A 24,340-nucleotide genomic window follows, 5' to 3' on the forward strand; every position below is an offset into this window, starting at 1 on the left:
TAGCGTGGAACACTGGACGCGGGAAAAGTAATAATAATAGTAATAAATACACAGGGGAAGGGGGGTGTGAAGATAAATTACTCGGGTTTTTACGTGGATCCGATAAAACCCGAAGATCAAGTTCGTCCCACTACGTTAGATGTCATCCAGGAGCCACGTGTGATCAAGGACGCAGATGTTAAAAAGGCATTTAATTTATCCTCGTTCAAGGGATGAGAGAAAGGAGGAAAGAAAAATTGAAGATTCGGAAACCAACGAGTAGAATAGAGATCAATATGGACTTTTTAAAATTCGTAATCTAATACCAAAAAACCACATTAAGATCGTGGGGATGAAGTGGAAAATTCCCATCCAAACACAAGTGATGCTTGTGCAATGCTTTGATGATTTATTTGATTCAAATAATTACTGACTAAACTTCCGTTGTAGACATCCTGTCTCCCTCTTCTGGAACAACAGTGTCATTACACATTACTGTAATTACATTAGACATATTATCAACCTTCCAAAACTGTTCTGGTTCAAAGAATAAAGCGGTGTTAATGCTAGGGGCGTTACTAATAATCATAGGGGTATTATTTATCTGAAGTGTGAAATTCCATCCATCAGTTTTGAAGCACATGTTGGATTGTGAGCAGCAGTTGCGTCATGAGTGAGTTCTTTGGCAGCCGGCAGTGTCCGTATCATAACACAACTTGGGAGGGTTTTTCAGTGTTCCCAGAACAAATCTAATCTGCCAGCTTATTTTTCCAATCAATCATGCACGTGTATTTTTATACGCCCTTAAATTAAATTAATTCATGACGGTGGACAGCTGAATTGTGAGACTGCTGGGACCAGTGATCAGTTCAGGGGCAATACAGATTTTGTTTTGTAGGTCAACTGTGGAGTTCGCAGACAAAGGCGTGCTCTGCCTCTCCTCATTTGTCTGTCTAATTAAGAGACCCAGGATGTCGGGGAGGGAGCGCGGCCCTTCGGCATCAGCGAGCACGAACAATCGAGTCCAGTTCGCGTCTTCACCACTAGATGGCGCTGGAGCCCCGTGTGAGCTGCATCGTTGCAGATTTGACTGCAGGTGACTGAAAAACACTTTAGTTTGACACAAGGATTCATAAAAGTAGCATCAGACTAGCAGACGCTTGTAGCAAGCAAATTCACATCGCTGTTGTGGGATTAAGTACATTGTTCCCCAATGCGTCAGATGTTACCATGGTTACGCCTTAGTGGAAAGTTTGAAGCTTGTTATAAAATGATATTCCCAACACTCACTTTCCCGCGATAAACCAGACAATATATGAGCTGAGAAAAGGAGGCGTTGTGCGGCCGCACAACAGCTGAAACCGTAAAATTTGCGTCCCGGCTGGGATTGACTCTTGAGGCCACTTTAGACAGCTCTGATTTCAGTGAAATGTGTGCTGACACCAAACTCAACTCAAATTTCAAGGCACTAAATACTTAAACAAGAGGAGCTTTGGCCAAATGAAGGGTTCTTTGGTCCACTGTAAATCTACATGTGAGCCTGCTCCACATTCCCATTCCTACTGGTTGTGTCACCCATCATGACATGGGACATGCTGTCATCAGAAATGGCCTCTGACTTGTCAGCGGTTCTCTGAAGTTGTTGCCGTAATGTCGATCTAAATAAAACAAACTCTGTATGAGATTATAACCCAAAAATGGGTTTCTGAAGTGTGACTGCTGTATATTGTAGGACTCAATCCAGTTCTCTCCCTCTGAGCGGGTTTTCTAATGGTAAAAACATGCAGTGGGACGCTGTCGCAGAAAAAGCTGCCACATCATGACGCGGCTGTTTCCAATTTATCCCACAAGGAACAAAAACACTGCAGGGATCACGTTGGGTCTGCTATGTTTGTGACCTAAAAATAGTTTGCTGGACTTCACAGACCCTGGATTAAATGCCGTTCAGATTCCTTTTGACCGAAGCAGAGGTCGGAGGTTATAGGAATACAACCATTGGTAGTGCTTCCTGTTTAAAATGGAATAGCTGAACTCCTCAGAGAGGTGTGGATCCAGCGGGAATACACATCTGCGAGGCTGAAAGATGATATGCAGGAAAAAACCCTCCTCTGATAAGCATTATTTTATTTCCCTGAAACTCTAAAGTCATCTGATTTAAGGCGATGAGCTGAATAAATCCGTCTATTGTCACTTTATCACCTTGGCTTCTCTTGGACAGACAGTCTCCCGTTATCACAGCTGAAGCCTAAACAAAGCTCCATATCTCTGATGCAATCAGAGGTACCTGCCAGGTGAGTCCAGACATTCCTGGTGGGCCGACCAACCTGCGTCAGCGTCACTGAACAAAGAGCTCAGTATTAGTCACGGGCCTCCATGCTCACGGGCCGGTCAAAGTCGCTGCAGAGCCTTGACTAATATGTGATAAGACGAAGAAAAAAAGACTTAAGATGCCAATAAATGTGATTAGTTTGCAGAGCCTGTAGGACTATATCTACTCACTTGCGCAAATAGCATGGGTGCTATTTCCAGCATTTACTCACTCATTCATGCTAACTAGATGAATCACAGGACAAAATCTGTGAGGGCCGCCCACATCACACATTTCAACTGCTCTAAAGACCAACATTACTCATTTGTTACAGGTATTACTGCGGGTTTATTTACTCAGGGCGATGTTCAGGCGGGTTGGGATTTGTTTCCGTTGGGACACGGAGACAGGGATGTCAAAATAACCCGTCAGCCGAGCTGCAGAGACGAGGGTCAACATCCGTTTCTTAAGTTTCCCTTTGATGCAAGTGATTACGTGACCAGCTTTCAAGCATTATTCACACACGGTGGGGTCATTTTACCACTAAGCTGTCACATGAGGAACACAAAATGAGTAAATGTTGACGACACATTGGTTTCAAATTAAGGGTTTTTTTTCGTGGGTTTCATTGACGTCGTTGAGGTCAAGGGTCATTTGGGGCCAGTTTGATGTGCACATGCAAATACTGCCAAACATTTCAAGGGCATATTTCTTCCACTTTCAATTTCTGATCATATCTGATTATAACGCGGCGATAAACGCGGTTAAACGGTCGCCGTGGCCGGTTAATTCTCACAAAAAGACATTCAGCATGACTGGTACTGCCAGCAGCGACCACTTCTGCCTCTGTCACAAACCATTTCCGTATTCTCCAAAAGCTCGACAAAAAACGCGCATTTCTCAGCAATTGTCTGTTTTTTGCCCATGATTCAACCCTCCCTCCTCTTCACCAACTCATCTTTGATGAGTTGAGGCAGCAACTGTTGCCACATGCCCAACCTCTTCTCGCCAGCCAGTCTAACGCGATTATTCATATATTACTGCATTTTTCAGAGATCGCAATGACCGAGTAATAATCCATTTATATCAGGAAACTGTCTACAGGTGTGTCTGAAGGAAACATGCAGCAGGTAGGTACAAAGCACTCATCTGTAAGATTCCCAGAGTGCATCAGTGCGCGTCTTTACACAAGATTGCACCGATATGCACATTTTTGTTCCAAAATAATTTACTGCTTCTGTCGTCTCAGCCAACATCTCATTAAATCAGTTTGGGATTAGTTTTGTTTTATTGGATTTTTCCAAAACAGCTTTTCATGAGGACTTAATGAAACATTTTGGGGTTTTTTTTCCCTGCTACAACTTGTTATTCACACAAAACAAGCTCCAAAAAATGCAGTTGCAGATGGCGGGGATCTTTTTTGTTGTTGAAAAGCTTCCTCCTGGGTGCACCCCCCCCCCCCCCCATCGACTCAATGCGGGCATTCGGAATAAGAAAGAACATGCCTGCTCTGCCAGCTTCACCCCATTAAAGGACGAAAAGAGAAGAAATCCCCCACCATTCCACCCCTCAGCCTGTCACAATAGGGGCTACAAGGGGTAGAAAGAGGGTGGTGGGGGTTATTATAAATATACATGCATTCTTCACCCCCCACTCTCAACAGCACACATAAACACACTGGAGTGACTCCATTATGTGCTGTTGTTTTCCAACGGGACACCTGGGGAACATGCAGGAACCATTAGAGAACTAATCCCAGACAGGCAGCTGCACATCTAGATTACACAAGAAGCAACGAGCACAACCCTGCTTCATGCCGCTGCAGCACATTCATATGCAGAACAGCAGAACCGTCTGCTCCAGTGACACCCCCCCGCCCAAAAAAAAAGAAAAGAAAAGAAGCATAAGTGAGCGAGGATGAAACGGAGGGGACGTGACAAGAGACAGATGAGAGAGGCTGAGGAGGAACGGCAGGCTGGAGGCACCGAGGGGAGAGAGGGAGGGTGTGTTCGGAGGAGGAGGAGGAGGGGGGGTGTCTGGGGAGAGACAACTTAAGACGGTGAGAACAGACGCTGGCGAGTCCACGGTGAGAGCAGGACGAGCGGAGCCGCAGCAGAACCCGGGAGCCAGATCCATCAAAACAAAGGTAGCGTAAGACTTTCTGAATGCTTTGGGGGAACTTTTTCACCACGGTGGTGGGTGTTCATGACATTCCAGACTAACGTCTGGCTGTTTTATGGTGGGGCAGAGAGTACAGATGCAGTTGGAGGTTCCCACAGAACTCATCTGGCCGGGCGCCAGGACAAAATGGGGGCGCTTATGGGGTCACCTCCAGATTTGAATGTATGATTTCTGTCCTTTAAGAAGTCAGCCGCTGTTTACGCAAAGCTGTTTATAGGATGGAGACGAAAAGATTGCAAATCTCTGAGTGCACTGCTGAAACTTCCCCTCAGTAAACATTAAACCCATCATCAGCCGGCCAACCAACTTGCTTCGTGCTTTAGAACTCTAAACATCATCAATATTGAGTGAAAGGGAACAAATAAACTTTAGAAAAATACTTTTGTCATCACAATACTGCTAGTTCTAAACTGAAAAACACCCAACGTCATTATTCATAGAGCAAAATTATGTTCTTTTAGCTGAATTTGGGTTGGGCACTAAGAAGTTTAAGTTAAAATTAAAGACTATTATACTGAACAGTAAAATAATTGTTACATCATCGACCCAGTGGAAAATGCAGCGTTCAGTGCTGAGATTTACCAATACATTGATTAACTCTCCCCTCGCAACCTCAGTGTTAAACTGGGCGTTCTTTTCCAAAATGTGGGTTTTTGTTTTCTGTGCTTTTAGGCGCACTTACAGCCTCTATAAGAGCAGTGAACATGCCCCCTGTCACTGATCTGTCATATCTGTCTACAGCCATGAGGTCACTTCACAGGAATCTGGGGGTGCTTCTCCTCTTCCTCAACGCCTCACCTCTGCTAAACGACATTCTCTCTGCTCACGCCGCCTCTACTTCCGCACCCGTCACTCGCCGACGGATCATATTTTTGACCAGTGGTTTTGATGATGAAGAGCCCACCAGCCCTTCCCCAGGCCTGCCTCCACCCTCCAGTACCCCCGTCCAGCGCGAGGCACCCCAGTTCTGCCACTACGACTCCTGCCTGGAAAATCAGGAGCCCTGCTTAGATATTTCAGAAAGGACCGGTTGTCTCTGTCCGGGCGTCAGCAGAGCCGACGTGCCCCCTCATGCCCCTCGCATCAACGTGCTGCGGCCGATCAGCGACGGCGAAGATCGAGGACAGGTCGAAGTCCAGTGGTGCGCCCCATCCTCCGTCGTCTCCAAGTACAGGGTGGTGTTCCAAGACAGCGACAGAAAGCCTCTGGAGTTCCCGGCTTTTTTGCGGAAAGGTTCAGTTGGAGAGTTGGACGTGGGAGATAAAGTATGTGTCGAGGCGGTGAACAAGGCGGGACATAGCGTCCTCACAGAGTTCTCCTGCCAGAGATATGACCCTTCTGGCTCTTCTGACCAGAGACTGCTGGCTGGGGTGATAGGAGGAGGAGTGACCCTCATTCTGATTCTCATCATCGTCGCCGTGAGCCTCAACAAGTGTAAATCATGTCAGAAAGCAAAGACAGGCTCAGCGGATGGACTCGGGAACCCTTCCTACAGTAGAGAGGGAACTTTGTGATTTGGTCCACAAGGACAGACTAACCCGGCTGCAGGGAGGGAGACAGCAGAATGTTATGTTCTGTTTTTTTAATGATGATACGGGCAAAGGAGGCGTCAGTGGATAACACTACAAAATAGCTGTTTCTATCATTTTCCTTTGAAACAGGTTTATTTGCTGGCGAATTAACCTTGACAGTTTTATTGGTGTAGTGTTTTACTAATGTCATGTGGCTGAATTTAAATGTACATCTTAATGTTTGGATTTTTTTAATACTGATTTCAACGTTAGTTTGTCAAACTGATTTTAATAATAAAACCATGAAAATATGCGCTGGTAAAATTGTTGGTAGAAACATTCCTGCATTATTTTGTCCCATAGGACATGTTTATGTTTTTTAAACTATATTTAAAGTACTTATAAGGATATTAAGGCTTATTGAGTTTACTTTCAGTTGTTATTTTTGCTGTATGTATGAGGGGGACATGCTGTGAACATAAAATTTGACAGATTCACTGTTTTACATTCAAAGAACATAATCAATGTATGTGACGCAGTGTAATTAATCTTTTACAAATATGAAAAGGAAATGAATTTATGGAATTCTTTAAATCATATTTACAAACTTGTTATTATCATAAAATGACAAAATCAACCCCTCTATTTAGCACTGTTGCGAGCCAATTGCTGCAGGGGAAGAACATAACATAAAATAACTGTATTGATTGTGGTAAATTGAAACCATTTTCACCATCTTGCTGGTCATTTTGATTTTATGCTTTCACATTACATTATAATGCCATGTATGGTTTTGAAAACCCTGGGTACCGGGAACTAGATAAAAGAGTTCGATTGTTTGCCTCCTAAAATGTCAACCCAAGAAAAAACATCTTTGCTGCCTTTAATGTTTACTCTGGAATCCCCCCACCCACCGCATGACTTCACATGATAAAACCAAACCAACTTTTACCATTGATTTTTTAAAAAATAATATCCAGATACAAAAGAATAACAATTATAAAATTAATTCAACCAAACTATTTTTTTTATGTCTCAGCTTTTATTCTGAAAGTATTATAGAGGAAGTTTTTTGATGCCGCACGACTGAAAGCGTTCAAAAGCCCCGCCCCCTAGCGGAGGATTGGCCAATGGCTGACGCGCAGCAATTTACGGAAGGAGATGATCCGGTTGCTCTGTCGACGGCTTCTGTGGCGCAGAATGGCGAATCCAGGTACTTTCTCATCACAAAGACATGCGATAATCAGACTATATATCTGTAAATCCTCTAGCTGACTAGAAGCGTCAGTTTTAACCTACATTTTGCATTACGTGTCGATCTCTGACTTCAAAAAACTTGGGAATGTTAAAGTCTATTAAATGTAAGAGGAAATCGATTTTAGACGGAGTCCAGTTAATCTGTAACATAACTACTTTACAAAGTATATGAATACTTAAGGAGACATAATTTATTGCTGCCTAATGTTCTTTTCCCCTCCTTTCATTGAATTCCTCTCAATGAATGACTCAGCAGATTCTACTATACAGTGACACGTAGTTCAGATGTGAGCTTTATTTAAACTTTAAATCATCTCAATATGTTTATTCCAGCTACCAATGAAATCTCTTATGAGGAATTGAAAGCTCTGGTTGAGAAGAGCTCAAATCTCTTTTTGGTTGATGTCCGTAACAAAGATGAGCTGGATAAAGGACGCATTCCCGGATCAGTTCACATTCCAGGTGACATTCCTTATGTTTTTATGATAAACCCAAGGAGAATCATTAGGTTAGAACATGTCGGCATGTATTATTCCTTTATACATACATAATGATACCATATTCAGTTGATCTGTAAAACTGTACACACCAATATTTTTACTTTCCTTTCAGTTACATTCACTTCTTTCTTTCCATTATTTGATATGTCTGTCTTGAAATGTGGAATACAAACACTTGGACAATAACTTGTCCTGCCCTTTAACCCCTCTCATTCAGTTGATACGGTAGAAGCTGCTTTTGCAATGGAGCCTGCAGAGTTCAAGGCCAAGTACGGAGTGAACAAGCCCCCGCTGGACACACCAGAGTTGGTATTTCACTGCCAGGTTGGCAGGAGAGGAGGGGTCGCCACAGACAAGGCCCAGAAACTGGGATACGCTAAGTAAAAAGAGGCCTCACATTTTGCTTGTCTGCCTGTAGGTATCCCTCCATCTGTTCTAAATGTTCTCCCTCCTCTGTTTCAGTGCTCGTAATTATGCTGGAGCCTACAAAGAATGGAGCGAGAGACAGGGGAAATAATGAAGCCTTTACCTCTTATGCACTATATTTGTGAATGTTAAACAGACAAAGCAGTTTATTTTTACTTTTATACATTTGTCATTAAATGTATTAATCATTAATTAAAGACACTAATGTTTAAATGTATTCCTGATTGTTTATTACACAGAGCCAACTGGATGACACAACAATAGAGAATAAAAACTCATTCTACATGACACTTGAGATCAAATTCATTTTCTTTTACGAGTTTTTTTTAATGAAAACCTATGAACTAATTCAATTACAAAAGTTGTTTTAGTCTTATAACAGTTATCAAATTGGGAATTGTATACAATATAATAAATACGATAGTTAATTAGATGTTTTAAAATTCCAATAATGTAATTCAAGGGCCTATTTAAGATCCTAAAAGCGTCCAGAGATGCGTTTTCGTTATTTTACCTTAATGATCTATATAAATGCCAGCTGATATTCAGGCACCTGGTCATTATTTCGTAATTTAACTAAAAATTAACCGGATTTGTTTCGCCGGCTGACAGCTAAACATGTTGGAAAACATACAACAGGTAACAAATCATCTTATACTTCAATTTAAGATGATTTATTCATTAAATTAGTCATAAAGTGACAATGCTAACATGATTAGCATGCGCTTGCTAAAGCTAAGCTTCGTCTCATCAGGTGTTGAGGTCGCTGATTCTTTTGGGAAAACAAAGTCAACGACGTGGGTGTAAAACTACAGGGGGGCTTTTAGTGCTGCTGTGGGCTGAACCAGCAACCCCCCAGAGTCTAAACTGTTCTGGTAAGTTTAAACTCACCTCATACTGTTTATAAAGTGTGAGACGTGCTTCATAGCTAATATTGGACCATATAATTAGCCTGAACCTGAAACTCAAAACAGCAAATACAAGGGAAAGTTGCTGTGTATTAATGATATATTGGCAGGGTATGATTCACAGCTATATTTCGAACTATACGTCACCCTGAAGGAGGGTAAATATATGCTGTAGTGATAAATATATGCTGTAGTCAAAGGTCTTCCATAGTTTAATCCTGCTGTTGTCTGTTATAGTTGCAGCTGCTGGTTCCTGGTGTACAGGGATTAAAATAGAAGCTCTTCAGCCTGGTATGTACACACAGCTAACATGCTGTCTACATGCACTTGTTGCTTTTGTGCACAGATCACTTATGTTATCTTTTATCACACAACCAGTTCTGGCAGATTTGAAGGAGAGCAGCTCTAATTGTGTGTGGTCCAGTCTGCAGCCCGACCCAGAGGAGCTCTGCGCTTTTACCGACCTTTACGGTCCCCTCAGATTGCTTCTGTCCTTTCAGGTATATCCATTTAGTGTCACGCTGGATCCTCCAGATCTCTATACACAAGAAAATAAAAACATAAATATCCTCTCAACAGGTTGTGTAGTGATAAGGAAATACAGTGTTTTGTGGTACTGGATACAGTCTCATTAACAAAGACTGAACTCTGATTAATGTCATCACCGTCAGGCTGTTGATAACAAATGTTCTTCCATCTCTTCACCCTGTAAAGATGAAGCCCGCTGCATGTTTAGGCCCAGACTGGTGTTCTCGGGTGGAAGAATTCCTCCACACGTTCAGCCTGGCTAACGCGAGGGTAGGACCTCTTTCCTTTGGCCATGCATAACGTGCTCTCCTTTAGTGCTAGGAGCACCTCCCTGACTACAGATCTCCTCAACAGATCCAGGTCCACTTCAAATTCAGCTTTAATCATCAGAGGGTCCAGAGAGAGTTTAGGTAACCGAGATGCTGTTTTGTATGTGCAGACTACTTCAGAGTTCACATTTTGCGAACCTTAATAATGAAATTCGAACCAATTCTCACACACTTGTGTATTCTTTCAGAGGGAAGATCAAGACCAAAGTCTCACTGACAAACCAGTCCCCTTTGTTTGTGGATGTAACCTCTCAAACACAGTCAGTATGTTTTATTTTGGTCCAATTGCAGCAGAGTGAGGAAAAGTTTAGGTTGTGTAAGGACAAGTTCTTGGTTTAAAGGCCTCCAGAGTGGCTACACAATGGACGCTGGTGTCAGGGGGGACACCCCATCATTGGCGATCCATTGTCTCTCAGTGTCCCCCCCGCAGCCATGGACCAGGGCCTCTTCGGGGAGCTCAGCATGCAGCCTTTCTCCTTCCTCAGCCCGTGCGTGCTGCAGTATCCCAATCTGCCGACAAGGCTCACTCACATTCAGATATCCTTTCCACAGCTTTCCTTCTTTGTGGCTTCCAGTCCAAACTGGGACAGATCTGAACTTGTTTAAGATGTTTATAGATGTGTAATCTCAGCACATTGTAGCATTAAAAGTATTTCGTGGGTTGTGCAATACGTGAGCGTGAGACACAAGTCTCCACACATCTGAGTACTCTCAAACTCTCAACCCTCGTCTGTGGTCGTAACGACCAAAAGAATTTCCTTTTTTGCCAAGAGGAACTGATAGAGGCCTGATATGAACTGATCTCCTATAACTGGCTTCACGTGTTCGTTTGCTGCCCCAGCAATGTTACAGTCACAGCCCCCCCCAGCTTCTTCCAGAATCTGCCTGCACATCTGGACTGTGAGGAACTAGGCCTGAGTGCCATTTACCGCTCCACCTCCAAAGGTAGGCGGCAAACCCTGATGGGAACAATGAGACTTGGTGCTCCATAATTGTGTTTTATAACAGGAGAACCTTGAGGCTAAATATAGGTGAAATTCCAGAAGTTAACCCTGTTTTAGTTCTTTAGTCGCTTACCGTGGCCCCGAGCTGAAGACTAATTGAAACCTTTTGTCCTTGTTTATGGGGGAAGATATTCCGGTCCAGATCTCCAGATCCACTCATAAAGATTTTATTGATTGCAGAGTTCCCGCACATTTAAACAAACAATTTAAAACAATGAAAAGAGGAGAAGAAAAAGACATTATACAGAGGGAATGGCAGTAACATGACATCATTTGATAATGCTGCTATGCAGAAGGATAGTTTCAGTGTGGCTCATGCTCCTATTAAATATTTTTATAGGCATTTAATGGATTTTATTGCAAAGTTCTGATTTACATTAATCCTCACAGGAGAGTCTGGTTGTTGAGTTTGGGGTTTGGGGTTTTTTTCATCACTACGGTACTCTAAAGTTTGCATATTTTTCTTCTACTTTCAATCTACTTGGTTTATTCTGCATGAACGCATTTCTTAACAGTATGAAACAGTACATTAGAAGGTTGGAGTTGATCTCAGGATTATTCTTGGTCACAGGGGAGAGTGGGTGCGATGTAATCTGCATTACCGTACTGTAAATTAACACTGAAGCTGCCCCTGAGGATAAGACGGTGATTCACAACCCACATAAAATGAAACTTTGTTAAGTGATTGGATCTAAACTGTGATTTATTGGTTCTGTTTCAGATTTTAATATAATATTTTCCTTTTCTTGTGCAGATCCTTTGCACAGCGGAGGCACCGTCTACACAGTGGAGGAGCTGGAGAACCATGAGGACAAAGAGAGACAACAGAATCTTCCTCCGCTGCAGCAGCGCCTCCTGCTGTTTCTCCTGCTGCATTACAACGACCCGTTTACGGTCCAACTCTCGGATGTTGTGGGTTGGTGACAGCTGTATGGAGGAAGCACAAAATGTCCAGTTTGTGGTGAGCTTTTTGACTCTTATTCTAATGTGTGCGCAGCTACAGAGGTGTCGATAGAGCGCCATCTAGAGGATATTCTGAATAACAGCAAGCAGGCAGTCGTAAGAGCCTTCCAGACTGAAATAAAGAAAACTCTTAAAGCACAAAATCGCAGAAAAAAGGCAAGTCAAGCCAGCTGCATTTAGGAAATCCCTTTTATTTGTTTCATAACAGTTTTCACAATGATTTATTCATTCACAGAGTGCCGTTTAAGTTATCAATATTCTTCAAATATGTATTTACATGATATTGATCCTGTCATATCCATTATTTTTGTCTTGATTTTCTATGGAATGTGCACGCTCCTGTGTTGTGTAAGGACCAAGAGAAGCTGCGTTCTGCCTTCGAGGTCATCCTCAGTTCTTCAGTCACTATTGTGAGCTGCAGCAGTAATCTCCAGTTCAGAAATGCCTGTCTGAGCAGCATGAAGGTGTGGAAATAAATGTTAATTATTCTGTAAACAATTCACCTACATCACAGACTGTGTTGTGCTGCAAATGCCCTTTTTATACAGTATACTTAAAGTATTCAAATGTTTGGTCTACACAATTATTGTGGATGTGTTGTTCAGGTGTGTGATACTCACGAGCTCTCAACGTCCCTTCGTACATCGCTGGATAAGGTGATCTCATGGAAATTTGTTTCCAGGAGCAGGTGTTATTCCACTAAGGTGAGGAGGGTTGGTCCTGGTGTCAGAGTATTTTACCTTCCAGTATTGTGCTTATACATTTTAAACATAAAGTTATGACCCAACAACACCATTATTTCCCCAGGTGGATGAATGCCCTGAGAGTGAAAAGGCCACCAGATCAGAAATCTAAAATCTGGAAGTGTTTTTGTTCTTTTGGAAGCTCCGAATTGAGTTTTATTCACAATGAAACAGGTTTTGTGCTAGTAGTACTATATCTCTGCTGCTGTTTCATTTTCAGTTTCAAAAGCAGAGCTTTCTGTTGTATTCACAGATGTAAATGTTTGATTGATATTATGTCTGTCCTCAGTTACAGTGTTATGCATCTGAATATTTAGCGACTGCTGGTGCATTGGATTTGTTTTTATTGCCTTTGGCACTGTAGTTGAAGCTATTTAAAATAGTGTTACTTATAAATTACAATAATTAATTACAAAGTTGATTATATGTTTATGTTTTCCTAAAGTTTCAAATAAATCGTAAACGCTACGTCAGTATACCGGTTCGTGACATTCACGTCCAAATTCAAATCACCACCACCGGCTTTTCATCGTCAGTCCAGGAGGGGGCGGTATAAAAAGAAGAAGACTTCCGGTTCTATCAGTTTGTTATAGTGACGAAGTTCCGGCCGCCACTCCGATGCACTTTTTCGCGGTAAACTAATATGGGAGGTCAGAATCAGCTCTTTCAAATAAAGGCATCATAGAATATTCTTTTTTCAGCCGAGGCTATTTAAGATTGAAGTAAATCATTGGAATGAAGTGAGTAAATACCAACGATAGCAATCAAACGTTATATATCACTTTGTTGCTTCAATATATGAAAAACAATGGCAGCGGTAACAGGAGAAAGCCTAAAATCAGAGCTTGAAGTGTTCGACATAACATGTGAAGATGACTTCGTGCTCGACAAGAGTAAGTTCACATCAGCTGCACATTATCTACTTTAGTGTTGGTTCCATGTCTTGGCTCGTTACTTTGGATCTGATCAGCTGTGAGCTTATGCTGTGCTTTTATAAGGGGTGTAATTAATGTTTATACACAGTTCAATAATCGTTTATGTCAAGTTAGAAATAACTTAATGTAGTCGTATAACATACCACGTATGATAAAGGGAGAAGTAAGTGCAATAAATTTGTTGTTTACCTGACTTCAACACTAAATACTTTTGCAGTAATTGCAGCGAGCCTGTGAAATGTTTCCATTTTTCTCAGCTGACATTGTTTCCTCAATCGTTTCTCTCAGTGGTGGAGCAGTGTATTTGCTACAGGTTACCAGCAGATAAGATGGTTCTGGAGTGGGTTGCCTACAGCTCCACCAATAATGGAGTGAAACTCCAAATGCACAGCCTGGAGCAATTTCAGCACGATGTAACCACAGTTGACTTCATAAATTCCTCAAGATTTTCATGTTTTGCATTATATTCTCACTGGACACCAATGACATGGAGACTATTGTCTTTCCAGGTGTTAAACAAGAAGACTAAATCCAAAAAAAGTGATAGGAGAGAAGACCCTCATAACAGAACCAGAGACATCTACTCACTACAGGAACTGTATCCTGCTCAGTAATCTTGTCACAGTCTAGCGTCTTATTTTTCTTCATGTATACACTTGAGGAAGACTTTTAATTACACTTCCTTGACTTTGCTCATAAAGAATCAAAGCAGAAGAAGAGGAAGAGAACCTACTGGATTCTTACTCTACACCTGCAAAGGTGAGAACGCTCTCAGTGTCAAGTTTCCTACTTTGAAAACGAAGAAATTCAGCAGGACGCAGCTAAATCTAAAATGGGGATCACATCCTATGTATTTTTGTGTGTTTATTTTTCCATTTAGGGCTCTCAGAAACGGGCTTTGACCACTCCTGAACACCCTCAGTCAAAAAGAAGTGCAGCTCTGCTGACCAGCCCTGGGCTCCTGCTGTCTCCTGCCAGTTTTTCACCCAGGTATTAGGAAAAGACTAACAATCTAATTAATGCCAGATATGGAATAGTAATACCAGATTTTTAAAAATCTGTCATATTAATTAACTTATCCTATTTTTATTTTTTAGTGCGACTCCATCTTTGAAGTATTCTCAACGTGGAGGAAAAGGAGAAGTGGTGGTTACATTTGGGGCTGTTCAGGGCACTCGCTGGGCAGGCAGGAAGGCCGGTGTCCAGGTGGAGCTGTATGAAGGAGAGGAGGACCCTCTCCACAGCAGCTACAAGTACATGTTCCAGAGGCTACGCGATGTTCGAAACGGTGAGAGCCGACCTAATTTGTATTAATGAGCTACGGTAATTTGCTCAAATGAGCTCATTTGTATTAATGATGACAATAAAAGTCAGCCTACCATTGCGTCCCAAATACACTCAAATTAGTATTCATGTTGATTTATGTTTGAAGTTAAAGGTTGCATTCATTTTCTCAGTGCTCACGGAGAAGATAGAGGTGCTCGGGGAGCGCCTCAGGTCGCACTTCAACATTGAAGAGTTCTCTCCTGTCTCCTTACCTGCTCAGGTACACACTTGATCCAGGTTTCCTTGGACCCACCTCAAGTTTTATTTGTCACTGACGGTTTAACAGTTAATACAAGGAGAGCTAATATTTAACTGGACAATGTATTCAAGTTAAAGAGATTGTATTTGTTTAATTGTAGGATAGCATAACTGTGTTGGGCCAGATTTGCTGCGACAGTAATGGCAAATTGAACGCACAGTCAGTACTTCTGGAGGCAGGACCAGACCAAGGTGGTCAGCAAGTACCTGTCAATCTATCAGAACTTAAAGAGTACTCCCTGTTTCCTGGTCAGGTGAGCAAAGAGAACCCCCCTCCTATGTTATAATGTGTCATTTTTACCATCTACTATACAGTAACATCAAAGCCCTAAAATTAGGGGTTAATGTTTGGGAGAAATGAGGTGGTACTCTATTTGCCTGTACACTGAGATGTGTGTAGCAGGTTATATAACCACCAAGAGCAGGAGAGCATGCCAAGGACCTGGGCAGGAGGATCACCCAGTGTCCGACCGAGAGCTCTAACAACTACTCGGTTGCTTTCACATCCTCTAATGTGCACTGTAAACCCATATTTCATCTGCACACGTCTGTTTCCCCCACTCAGGTTGTAGTCATGGAGGGGATGAACACAACAGGGAGAAAGCTGACAGCTTCCAAACTCTATGAGGTCAGCTGTGTTTTTATGAATGTCGGCACCAACATAAGGTGGAGAATTGTCAGTTGAATTGTTTTTGCTGTCTTCTCATAAGACGTTTATCATTTTAAGGGGGTTCCACTTCCTTTCTATACAAACGATTCAGGAACAGAGGCGACTGAAGGTCAAGGATTATGTTATTTCTTTTAAACCTCGATGAGCATGTGTCAAATGTTCTGCTGTTAATTGTCAATCGTGTCTTCTGTAATTACAGAGCCTGTGAATATTTTGGTGGCGTGTGGACCATACACACCTTCTGACAGCCTAACATTTGACCCTTTGCTGGACCTCATACATGTCATCGCGAGGGATCGTCCTGACGTCTGCATACTGGTACAGTTACCACTCACGTGTCCTACCAGCTGTCACATCAGGCAAATATTAGCCTGAGTTCTAATATTCTTTTCTTTTTTCAAGTTGGGGCCATTTGTGGATTCCAAACATGAGCAAATTGAGGTATGTTTGACGGCCGTGTTGGGTTATCATCATCTCACTGTGAATAAGCACATGCAAATATGAGTGGGAGGATTTTTCCTCACAGCTTCGATACTTTTTCTTGAACAGAAAGCCCAGGTGACCGAGACATTTGAGGCCATTTTCTCAAGATGTATGGAAAGTATAGTGGATGGAACGAAAAGGTGACTCGCGCGTCTTTAATTCACCCTCCGCTGGATGTTTGCATTAACTCCAGATAACATCCAGTAGTGCGCGATGACAGCTCATATTTCCTGTTGTTCAGCACTGGCTGTCAGCTGGTGTTTGTGCCCTCCCAGAGAGACATCCACCATCACTGCATTTATCCACAGCCTCCCTTCACCCTGCCAAACCTCAGCAAGGACCAGTCTGAGGTCAGACACACTTTCAAACGATCAAGCCTCGTAATTAAGTCTTTGCTTGCTGGTGCAGATCCAATATAGTGTTTCTGTGTCCGCTCCGCAGCGCGTCACCCTGGTCCCTGACCCCTGCACCCTACTGATTGATGGTGTGACCTTTGGCATTACATCAACAGACATCCTGTTCCACATGGGGGCAGAGGAAATCAGCTGGTGAGAGACGTGTCCGTGTTCTGTTGTTGATATTCTTTTTTTAATGTTTACTCGGGTACCAGAAGCATTTGTTTGTGTATCTCTGAATTCCACCCCTGTAACTGATCCCATTCTGTGTTGCAGCGGCACGGGATCGGACCGATTCTCTCGTATACTGAGACACATGCTGTGCCAGAGGAGGTGGGTGGGGGGGTCCCGAAAAGTTCTTGTTCTACCTCTGATGGCATTGGCGCAACGTTATTGGCATCCGTGTTTCTGTTTTAACCTTACAGTTTCTACCCGCTGTACCCACCCGTGGAGGACGTTAACATGGATTATGAGAAGTTCCAGAGCTTTGGTCAGATGCCCGTCACCCCCGATGTTCTCATCCTTCCATCTGAGCTGCGTTATTTTATAAAGGTAGAGGCAGCTCTGCATGAGAACCTCTTTATTTATGCCAGCCTGAGTTCCAGATTTATATGTATTCATCACGTGTGAGTTTGTTAAATCTGAAATGCTGAATTAGGTTTAAACAAATGTGAAATGTCTTCTGTAGGATGTGATTGGCTGCGTGTGTGTCAACCCTGGACGACTGACCAAAGGTCACGTGGGCGGAACCTACAGCAGGCTGCTTCTCCAGCGCCGCTCCTCAGAGGAAGGGGAGAGGGTCAGTCCCTGTTTGGCCGCTCAAGTGGTGAAAATTTAATTTAAAACTTCCAGAAACTCATCAGCACTGGTAAAATGTTTAATGGAGAATTCCCTTGTTCAACATTCAGCTTTTTATACAAAGGAATAACATTCATCGGATTCTGACAGAATAAACAGTTATTTTGATACATATTGGTCTGTATGGTGTGTTGTTTTAAAAGTAACTCCTCTGGATTGACAACAAATGTTTGGATTTTTTAATTTCACATTAGCTCAGGTCAAACAAACACATTTAGTCAAAGAAGTGATCAAACTCGTCGGAATCAGTCGGGTGATCCCCGTGTGCCGATCCCTCTTCACTCTCCACCTGGAAAATCTCCATTCTGACATAAGATCCTAAAAGAGAATAAACCCACTCAATGATTTTTTTATGTAGCCTCGCTCCGTCTGAATGTGGTGAACTCACTGTACCTTTAGGGTTCTGCTCAGGTTTTATCTCCTTTTCTCTGGAAATGCAGATGAGGAATAAAACAATTCAAGATGTTTCTACAATTGGACAGAAAATAAAACGAACTCAACTGTGTTTTTGGTGATTGTGGAGGCGCCCCCAGATCCTCCATGTCGTCTTCACTGAGCTCGTCTGAACCTTCCTCAGAGCTTCCAGACTGAGCCTCCTCCTCCTCATCTTCTGGGTCCTCATCTTCTGGGTCCTCCTCATCTTCTGGGGCCTCCTCAGGAATAATGTGCAGCATTTTAGACCTGAAAACAGATTCCAGAGGCATCATCTGCTGTCGCCTCTGAGAGGTTAAAGGTCACGCTCGTCTTACTTCTGTAGGGAGACGATACAATCGTCCGAGTCGCTCTCGTCCTCCCTCTGTGATGCTTCCTCTCCTTTCTCCTCCTGTGCCACCTCTTCCCCATCATAGGAAGAGTCTTGGCTTTTGTTATCTTCATCTGACTCTTCATCCTCCTCGCTTAAAACTTCGCTCATTTCATTCTTATTTTTCTCCACTTCATCCTGAGAAGATGCCAAATCCAGTTTCCTGTTGTCTTCGTCCTCCATCCCATCAGACGCCTCTGACTCTTGCTCCTCCATCTCTTCCTCTGCTCCCACATCCTTCTCTTCTTCATCGGTTGTCTTGTTCCTTCTTGAAACGTGCTCCTCTTTCCTCTCTTGTTCCTCTTCATCTCTTGCATCATTTTCATCACTCTTGACCTCTACATCATTTTCTTCTGGTTCTTCCTCCTGCTGGCTCCCATCATCCTTCACTTCCTCATTTTCCCCCTCAGATCTATTGCTTAAACATTCAGTTTTAATCTTTAAATGAACACTCCCAGAATTTTCCCTCATGGTTCCTGATTCCTCCCTGCCTGTTTGATCACACCTGGATTCCTCACTACTGGACTGACTGTCTTCTTTCTTTCTATTGTTCCTTTCTTTGACTCCATTCTTCACCTTCAGCAGTGCACCGTCAGGTCCTGCACCTTTCATGCTGGATCTGCTCTCCTCTGACGAGGCAACGCTCCCTGAGCTTTGGGCCGTTTTCACTCCTGTCCTGACAACACTGTCGGCCTGGGAACTGGAACAGGTTGAATGAAAGTCACGTGGATTTAAATTATTTATAGTTACCTTTTTTAATTTATATTTAAATATATGAAAATAGTCAAATTAGATTTTTTTTTTTTAAAAAAGGTAATGAAACCGCCTCCAGTTTGACGGTAATGACTGATATAATTAAAAGTAGCCCTGTTGTGAAGTAGAAACATGAATCTAGTGTTTGGTGTTGGGACAACTATCCCAGATGCTCTAAATGGTTCTTCAACACATTCAAAGTTTGAAATCTGAGAGTATGTCTTACTCTGGAGAGCCGTGGTCTCTGTCGGAGCTGCGTTTTGGCTTTCCTCTCTTCTTCCTGCTCAGCTGATTGGACCCTGTGGTGCCGTCGCTGCTCTCTGCAGAGCAGGACAGACGAACTACACACAGACGTAATCAATGGTCAACACAGGCGAGTGGGAAAAATGATGAAAGTGTTGCCTTCCACACCTGGTTGGGTATCCAGCTCCTGAGCTGAACGACTGTTCCTGCTGCCAACACTCTTTCTGTATGAATTCGGACCGCTGCTCGTCTGGGAATGCTGCCAGCTCTCAGCAGGAGGCTCTGTCTTAAAGAACCGAGCCTCGGAGTCAGAAGGGATTCCGGCCACAGCAGCGGACCAGAACCAGGGTTGTTCTGGCTCGTTGTGGCCGGGCAGGAACTGATGATGGCTAAGCCCTGAGGCCCAATGGTGGAGTTGGAGCGGAGTAGAGGAGAAATGTGGACCATGTGAGGAGTCCTGGAGATGGTGAGGATTTCTGGGGTGCATCACCCAGGAAGGCTGAATGTGCAGGGAATGAAAGGAGCCATCACAGCTGGGCCGAGAAGGTAAAGGTGGATCTGGAGAGGAACTTGTTCTGTCTCCTGGGTTGTGTAGCTGTCTCTGGAGAAGAGCATTTGTTTACTAAAGAGGCTGAGATATAAAAACAAATCTTGTACAATATGCTAATGCGAGACCTAACAAAGCTAGTTTAATTTAAATTACATAATTTATAAATGTATCATTCTAATTCCTGTTAAGGTAACTCCCAATCTGCTCTCTGCAATTCTTTCAAAGCTTAACTAAAATTGTTTTAGTACTGCAGATTCTAAATATCCATTAAAAAAATCCGTAAAACTTTAAAGTGTTAAGACTCTGATAATACTGTATATACATATGAAATAGAGCATGCACTTCTTTTTTATTTGTCATGATTTTTACTATGCTTTTGTTGTTCTGTTTTGTTTTAGGGCTGCATGTCTTGTACCGTCTCCTGTGTGTTTTCCTGGAGTTGTTGCCTCCATCGTGGAATGCCCACCAGATGCTGTTCATACTCCATCTGGAGAGGATCAAAAGTGACAAATCGCTGTCATACTTCATTGAGAAAGTGACAAAACATCTCCACCTCACTTTTTCGCTATAGCAACTTTCTGATTCTGTCCCTCATTTGTAACGTTGAGTTACTGTTTTCACCCGAGTGGTTCTCATGGCAGCGGTGAGCGTTGCCATTTCCCTCAGCGTGCTCTGAGCTTCCTCAAACTGCTGCAGCAGCTGCCTGTTGTGGTGCTGAGCTCTTATCACTCCATCCTGCATCTCCTGACAGTACTGCTGAAGATGCAATGTCCTGTGGCAGGTAAGGCACAACAGAGCTTCATGTAAATAAAACAACTCGCACTATCCAACACAGTGATGCACAGAAGTGACTGTTGGCTTAAGATTTTGCTTATCGACGATTCTACAGTATTCTTGGAACATTAATGGTGTGTTGACACTACTTGCATTATCGTTCAACAAATTTAAATACAATACTCTGGCTTCAGAGTCACAGTGCCTTCCGAGTGTGTGTCAAGTAAAAGATCCCCAAACCAATACAACAAATTGGAGCTGCTATTAAAATTCTTACTTCTGATTTTGGGGTGATAGTCTTTGGGTTTTGAAAGCGCGCCGCTCCATGTTGATCTGGTGATCAAGAGACAGTAAATTCTCCTTTGGTGCAACCATCTGTACAGCCTTGCCTGCGGAGATTATTGGGGATTACATTCTTCCTTTGGGGGAAGGGATGTGTAACACCAGTGTGGCAACAGGATTAAACTGAAATTATTGACTGTAAAAAATAAAAAAAAATTAAAATAATGAATTAATTAATAAAAACTCACTTCACACATGTGAAGCCAATAACAGTTTACAGTATGCAACATATCCATCTTTCCGAAGACAAGAGTCTTATTATTGTTGTTACAGAATATTACAAAAATAATTGAAAATTTATGTATTTGGTGATGCAGTTAACTGAGCATTGTGTAATGTAAAAGTTGTATTTAATTTGCTTTTTTTGTCACAATAATATACAAATAAAATACGGGACAAATTTGAATACTATTCATCATAATGTTTTGCTGAAGCCATGCGAGAAGAGCTTACTGTAACGTTTTTATGCTGACCTGGAGAAGTTCTGGCGTTAAAACACAAACTTTGATTTTTAAAACGTGCACTGATTGTAATATTACGGGCGGAACTTTTCTGCATTAGTATATTGTTGCACTAGGGGAGTGTTTTCGTGTAACACATTTTTCGTTCCATATCGATTGCGGTAAATCTGCGCGTTCTGGATTCATTTGATACGCACAAATTCGCCTTTTTCGTATCGTATATTAGGAACATAAATTATTATTGTACTATTTACATTATATATTGGAGTGCATGCAGGGGTAGAAACGCTGTTTGCTTATTTATCTTGACCACAGTCCGTCTGTTAAACCAGTATTTTCTGTCAGCCCGCGCCTGAGAGGCGTGATTTAAACGTCCGGGTGTAAAGGGACAGAAAACATGACGAGTTTTGCGAGTAAAACATTTTGTAGGGTGGAAAAGTTGTGTCACCACCTCCCCGTTGTGCTCAATACCTTCCTGGTGTTCTCTATCACCGGCGAGGTGAGCTACCTTGTCATGGTCGAGGCTCCACTGGAGAAGAAAACGATCTGGTCCAGTCGCTGGAAAACGGCCCACTTAATATCCCAGTACTTCATGTTGATCAACATCTGTTGGAACGCCATGCTGTTCATCAAAACCAGCCCCAGTATCAGGGGGGTGTTCCTGGGGGGAGAGGGCATGGGGCAAGGGTGGAGGTAAGAACACGGGTGAGGAGGTGAATATTTAGGTGGGGCAAATAATGCTTGTTGGCAAGAAACAAATGCTTTTGAATTAGCTTTAATATTTTGCTGTCAGAGTATGTGAGAAAATGAGCATATCTCATTTTTTTAGATTCCATAGGGACTTTTATCTTATAAGATCTAGGCCAAGGACCTTGATCATAAACTACCATGTTATGTAAACTTTTATTACTACATATACAGTATAGTGCACACATACGGTATACAGTATATGTACGCTCTACTATGGGTGTAGGTCTTTATGTAGGAAAACCAGTGTTTAATTTTCACCGTTAAATCCCTCATAATGGTCCCAAAAACCGATGGATGCCCCTCTAACCATATGATGACATTGTTTTTGTTCCAGGTACTGTTACACCTGCGAGACACACACTCCCCCTCGCTGCTCCCACTGCTACGACTGTAAAGTGTGTGTGCTGCGGCGAGATCACCACTGCGTCTTCTTTGGCCAGTGTGTGGGATTCCGTAACTACCGCTACTTCCTGAGCTGCTTGTTGTTCATGTGGTCTGGGCTGCTGTACGCTACTCTGATGAACGCAGAGGTTTTCCTTGTCATATTAAAGGAAGGTGTCACTGTACACAGCGTCCTGCTGCTGCTTATACCCTGGATTATGCTCATTTCAGGTAAGGTGTGGTTTGAACTGTGTAGTTCTGTAGCTTTCTGTCCAATTTAAAAGCAGCTTGGGGACATAATTGCAATTTTACACTAAAAAGAACTCATTTTCTTCTTTGGTTCTATTTTCTTTTGCAGGTCAAGTCTCGCCACGTGCCTTTGCCTTCGCCTTCATCGCAGACACGTGTGTAGTGGGCTTCTTGCTAGTGTCCGCCTTCTTCTTCTTCCATCTCGTCTTGATGTTTCGAGGACAGACTACCCGGGAGTGGTACTCGTCTCGCCGGCCCTACAGTCTTGGCATAATGGGCAACTTGTATCACACTCTGGGCCTCCGCTGGTACGTCTGCTGGCTCTGTCCGCTCATCCCATCACCGTTACCTGGAGATGGAATCAGCTTCCAGGTCACTGGTTCCCTGGAACCTGCTCGTTAACAGTGGATTGCCTGAAGGGTAATTGGCTGTCTTTAATGGTGATGGTTCTCCGTATGGGGAACTGCTGCTGTTAGCATCGCCTACGATTCAAAATTCGCAGGCTGTGAGGGAAATTTCTAAGGATGGGTATTTTGTTGGAGATGTTACTTTTTGTAACATTTAACAGTATTGCTGGGGCAACTTGTGCTGAGTTGATACAATGAAGTTCTGGTTCTATTTCACATTGATCCAAAGAATGATGATACTCTGTTTGAGGCTGGCCTCATAATAAAGGTTTACTTTGGCATACTACAAATGTATTTAAACAATACAGAGACTTAAGTGATTGTGCACTAGTTATTATTGGGATTGGTAGAGTGGATTTTTCCCATCCTCTACATTTTTATGCAGGAAGATGAGACAAATTTGTCAGCACTCTTAAAGTATTTCCTCTGCTCTCATAAACACGCTCCTGAGCCAGAGTTTTGCGACAGGACAAAAGTGGTGCTGAGATGTTCACCCTGTGTAGAGGTTAACGTTGGAAGGAAACCTAAACGTGATGTTGTGATTTACAGTAGAACATAAAAAGTACCTAAAGTCACGGTTTTATGTCAGTTAAGGGACATTTAAAGTCCAACAACCGATGTCCCTACTACGACACAATAACATAGTAATCCTGTTGCCTAGGATACAGTATGGGCCTTTTTCAGTCAAATCCGTGCAGGAAATCAGAGTTTGTATAATAAATTGCTATGTTTTGTACCTGCACTATTGCATAAACCTGCACTGTGCCTTCATTTGATTAGTATGGACTTGGGAGACATGCGGAGGGGTTTTGCTGTCCTTGAATCCATTTCAAAGCTCTATTCCCATGTCTTTTGCACGTGTTTTGGGTTTTTTTCACTCAGATGTTCATGCATGTAAACTGTCATTCATATTTTTAAAAATTGTTTCCTAAATATATGATGGGTTTGTTTTTTGTTTTCGGGGGTCCTTTTAATGGGTTGTGGTGTTTATGGTTGGTCATCTTAATAAAAATCAATCAGCAAACATAAAAATTTCCAAACAGTTGGATTTCTACTGTCTGCTTTA

General features: G+C 42.6%; 6 protein-coding genes across 7 annotated transcripts; 5 read left to right on the top strand and 1 right to left on the bottom strand.

Moving 5' to 3' along the window:
- The first annotated feature begins 4,232 nt into the window (after nt 1-4,232).
- Nucleotides 4,233-6,714, top strand: si:ch1073-303k11.2 (uncharacterized). Its single transcript, XM_057043568.1, has 2 exons — nt 4,233-4,433; nt 5,210-6,714. Exon 2 carries the CDS (start codon nt 5,212-5,214, stop codon nt 5,980-5,982), a length of 771 nt encoding a protein of 256 aa, XP_056899548.1. The 5' UTR covers nt 4,233-4,433; nt 5,210-5,211; the 3' UTR covers nt 5,983-6,714.
- A 319-nt stretch (nt 6,715-7,033) lies between these two features.
- tstd1 (thiosulfate sulfurtransferase like domain containing 1) lies at nt 7,034-8,450 on the top strand. The gene is made up of 4 exons (XM_057043569.1): nt 7,034-7,192; nt 7,570-7,698; nt 7,954-8,116; nt 8,199-8,450. The coding sequence occupies exons 1-4, from the start codon at nt 7,141-7,143 to the stop codon at nt 8,251-8,253; spliced, it is 399 nt and encodes a 132-aa protein (XP_056899549.1). The 5' UTR covers nt 7,034-7,140; the 3' UTR covers nt 8,254-8,450.
- Nucleotides 8,451-8,644: 194 nt separating this feature from the next.
- zgc:195212 (DUF4554 domain-containing protein) lies at nt 8,645-13,105 on the top strand. 2 transcript variants are annotated; one of them, XM_057042277.1, is made up of 14 exons: nt 8,645-8,801; nt 8,917-9,037; nt 9,308-9,361; nt 9,449-9,570; nt 9,785-9,868; nt 9,953-10,008; nt 10,116-10,187; nt 10,269-10,415; nt 10,769-10,872; nt 11,686-11,847; nt 11,929-12,050; nt 12,248-12,358; nt 12,500-12,598; nt 12,702-13,105. In XM_057042277.1, the coding sequence occupies exons 1-14, from the start codon at nt 8,781-8,783 to the stop codon at nt 12,747-12,749; spliced, it is 1,323 nt and encodes a 440-aa protein (XP_056898257.1). In that variant the 5' UTR covers nt 8,645-8,780; the 3' UTR covers nt 12,750-13,105. The 2 variants fall into 2 exon arrangements, with proteins under 2 accessions (XP_056898257.1, XP_056898258.1); XM_057042278.1 differs by lacking the exon at nt 10,269-10,415.
- Nucleotides 13,106-13,232: 127 nt separating this feature from the next.
- pola2 (polymerase (DNA directed), alpha 2) lies at nt 13,233-17,674 on the top strand. Its single transcript, XM_057042274.1, has 18 exons — nt 13,233-13,530; nt 13,861-13,985; nt 14,082-14,170; nt 14,274-14,331; nt 14,453-14,562; nt 14,670-14,860; nt 15,030-15,118; nt 15,258-15,410; nt 15,722-15,784; nt 15,884-15,935; nt 16,026-16,144; nt 16,229-16,267; nt 16,376-16,449; nt 16,551-16,659; nt 16,751-16,857; nt 16,981-17,037; nt 17,130-17,256; nt 17,393-17,674. Exons 1-18 carry the CDS (start codon nt 13,446-13,448, stop codon nt 17,540-17,542), a joined length of 1,797 nt encoding a protein of 598 aa, XP_056898254.1. The 5' UTR covers nt 13,233-13,445; the 3' UTR covers nt 17,543-17,674.
- Nucleotides 17,567-21,080, bottom strand: LOC130530798 (high mobility group nucleosome-binding domain-containing protein 5-like). The gene is made up of 9 exons (XM_057042273.1): nt 20,962-21,080; nt 20,532-20,682; nt 20,326-20,397; nt 19,529-19,961; nt 19,344-19,458; nt 18,312-19,064; nt 18,064-18,243; nt 17,956-17,990; nt 17,567-17,880 (listed from the first exon to the last, which is right to left on the bottom strand). The coding sequence occupies exons 1-9, from the start codon at nt 21,057-21,059 to the stop codon at nt 17,777-17,779; spliced, it is 1,941 nt and encodes a 646-aa protein (XP_056898253.1). The 5' UTR covers nt 21,060-21,080; the 3' UTR covers nt 17,567-17,776.
- Nucleotides 21,081-21,606: 526 nt separating this feature from the next.
- On the top strand, nt 21,607-24,306 carry zdhhc24 (zinc finger DHHC-type containing 24). Its single transcript, XM_057042292.1, has 3 exons — nt 21,607-22,180; nt 22,572-22,849; nt 22,977-24,306. The coding sequence occupies exons 1-3, from the start codon at nt 21,885-21,887 to the stop codon at nt 23,267-23,269; spliced, it is 867 nt and encodes a 288-aa protein (XP_056898272.1). The 5' UTR covers nt 21,607-21,884; the 3' UTR covers nt 23,270-24,306.
- Nucleotides 24,307-24,340: the final 34 nt, after the last annotated feature.

Source organism: Takifugu flavidus, chromosome 9 (assembly GCF_003711565.1).
Source record: "Takifugu flavidus isolate HTHZ2018 chromosome 9, ASM371156v2, whole genome shotgun sequence".
In the NCBI taxonomy this organism is placed as follows: Eukaryota; Metazoa; Chordata; class Actinopteri; order Tetraodontiformes; family Tetraodontidae; genus Takifugu; species Takifugu flavidus.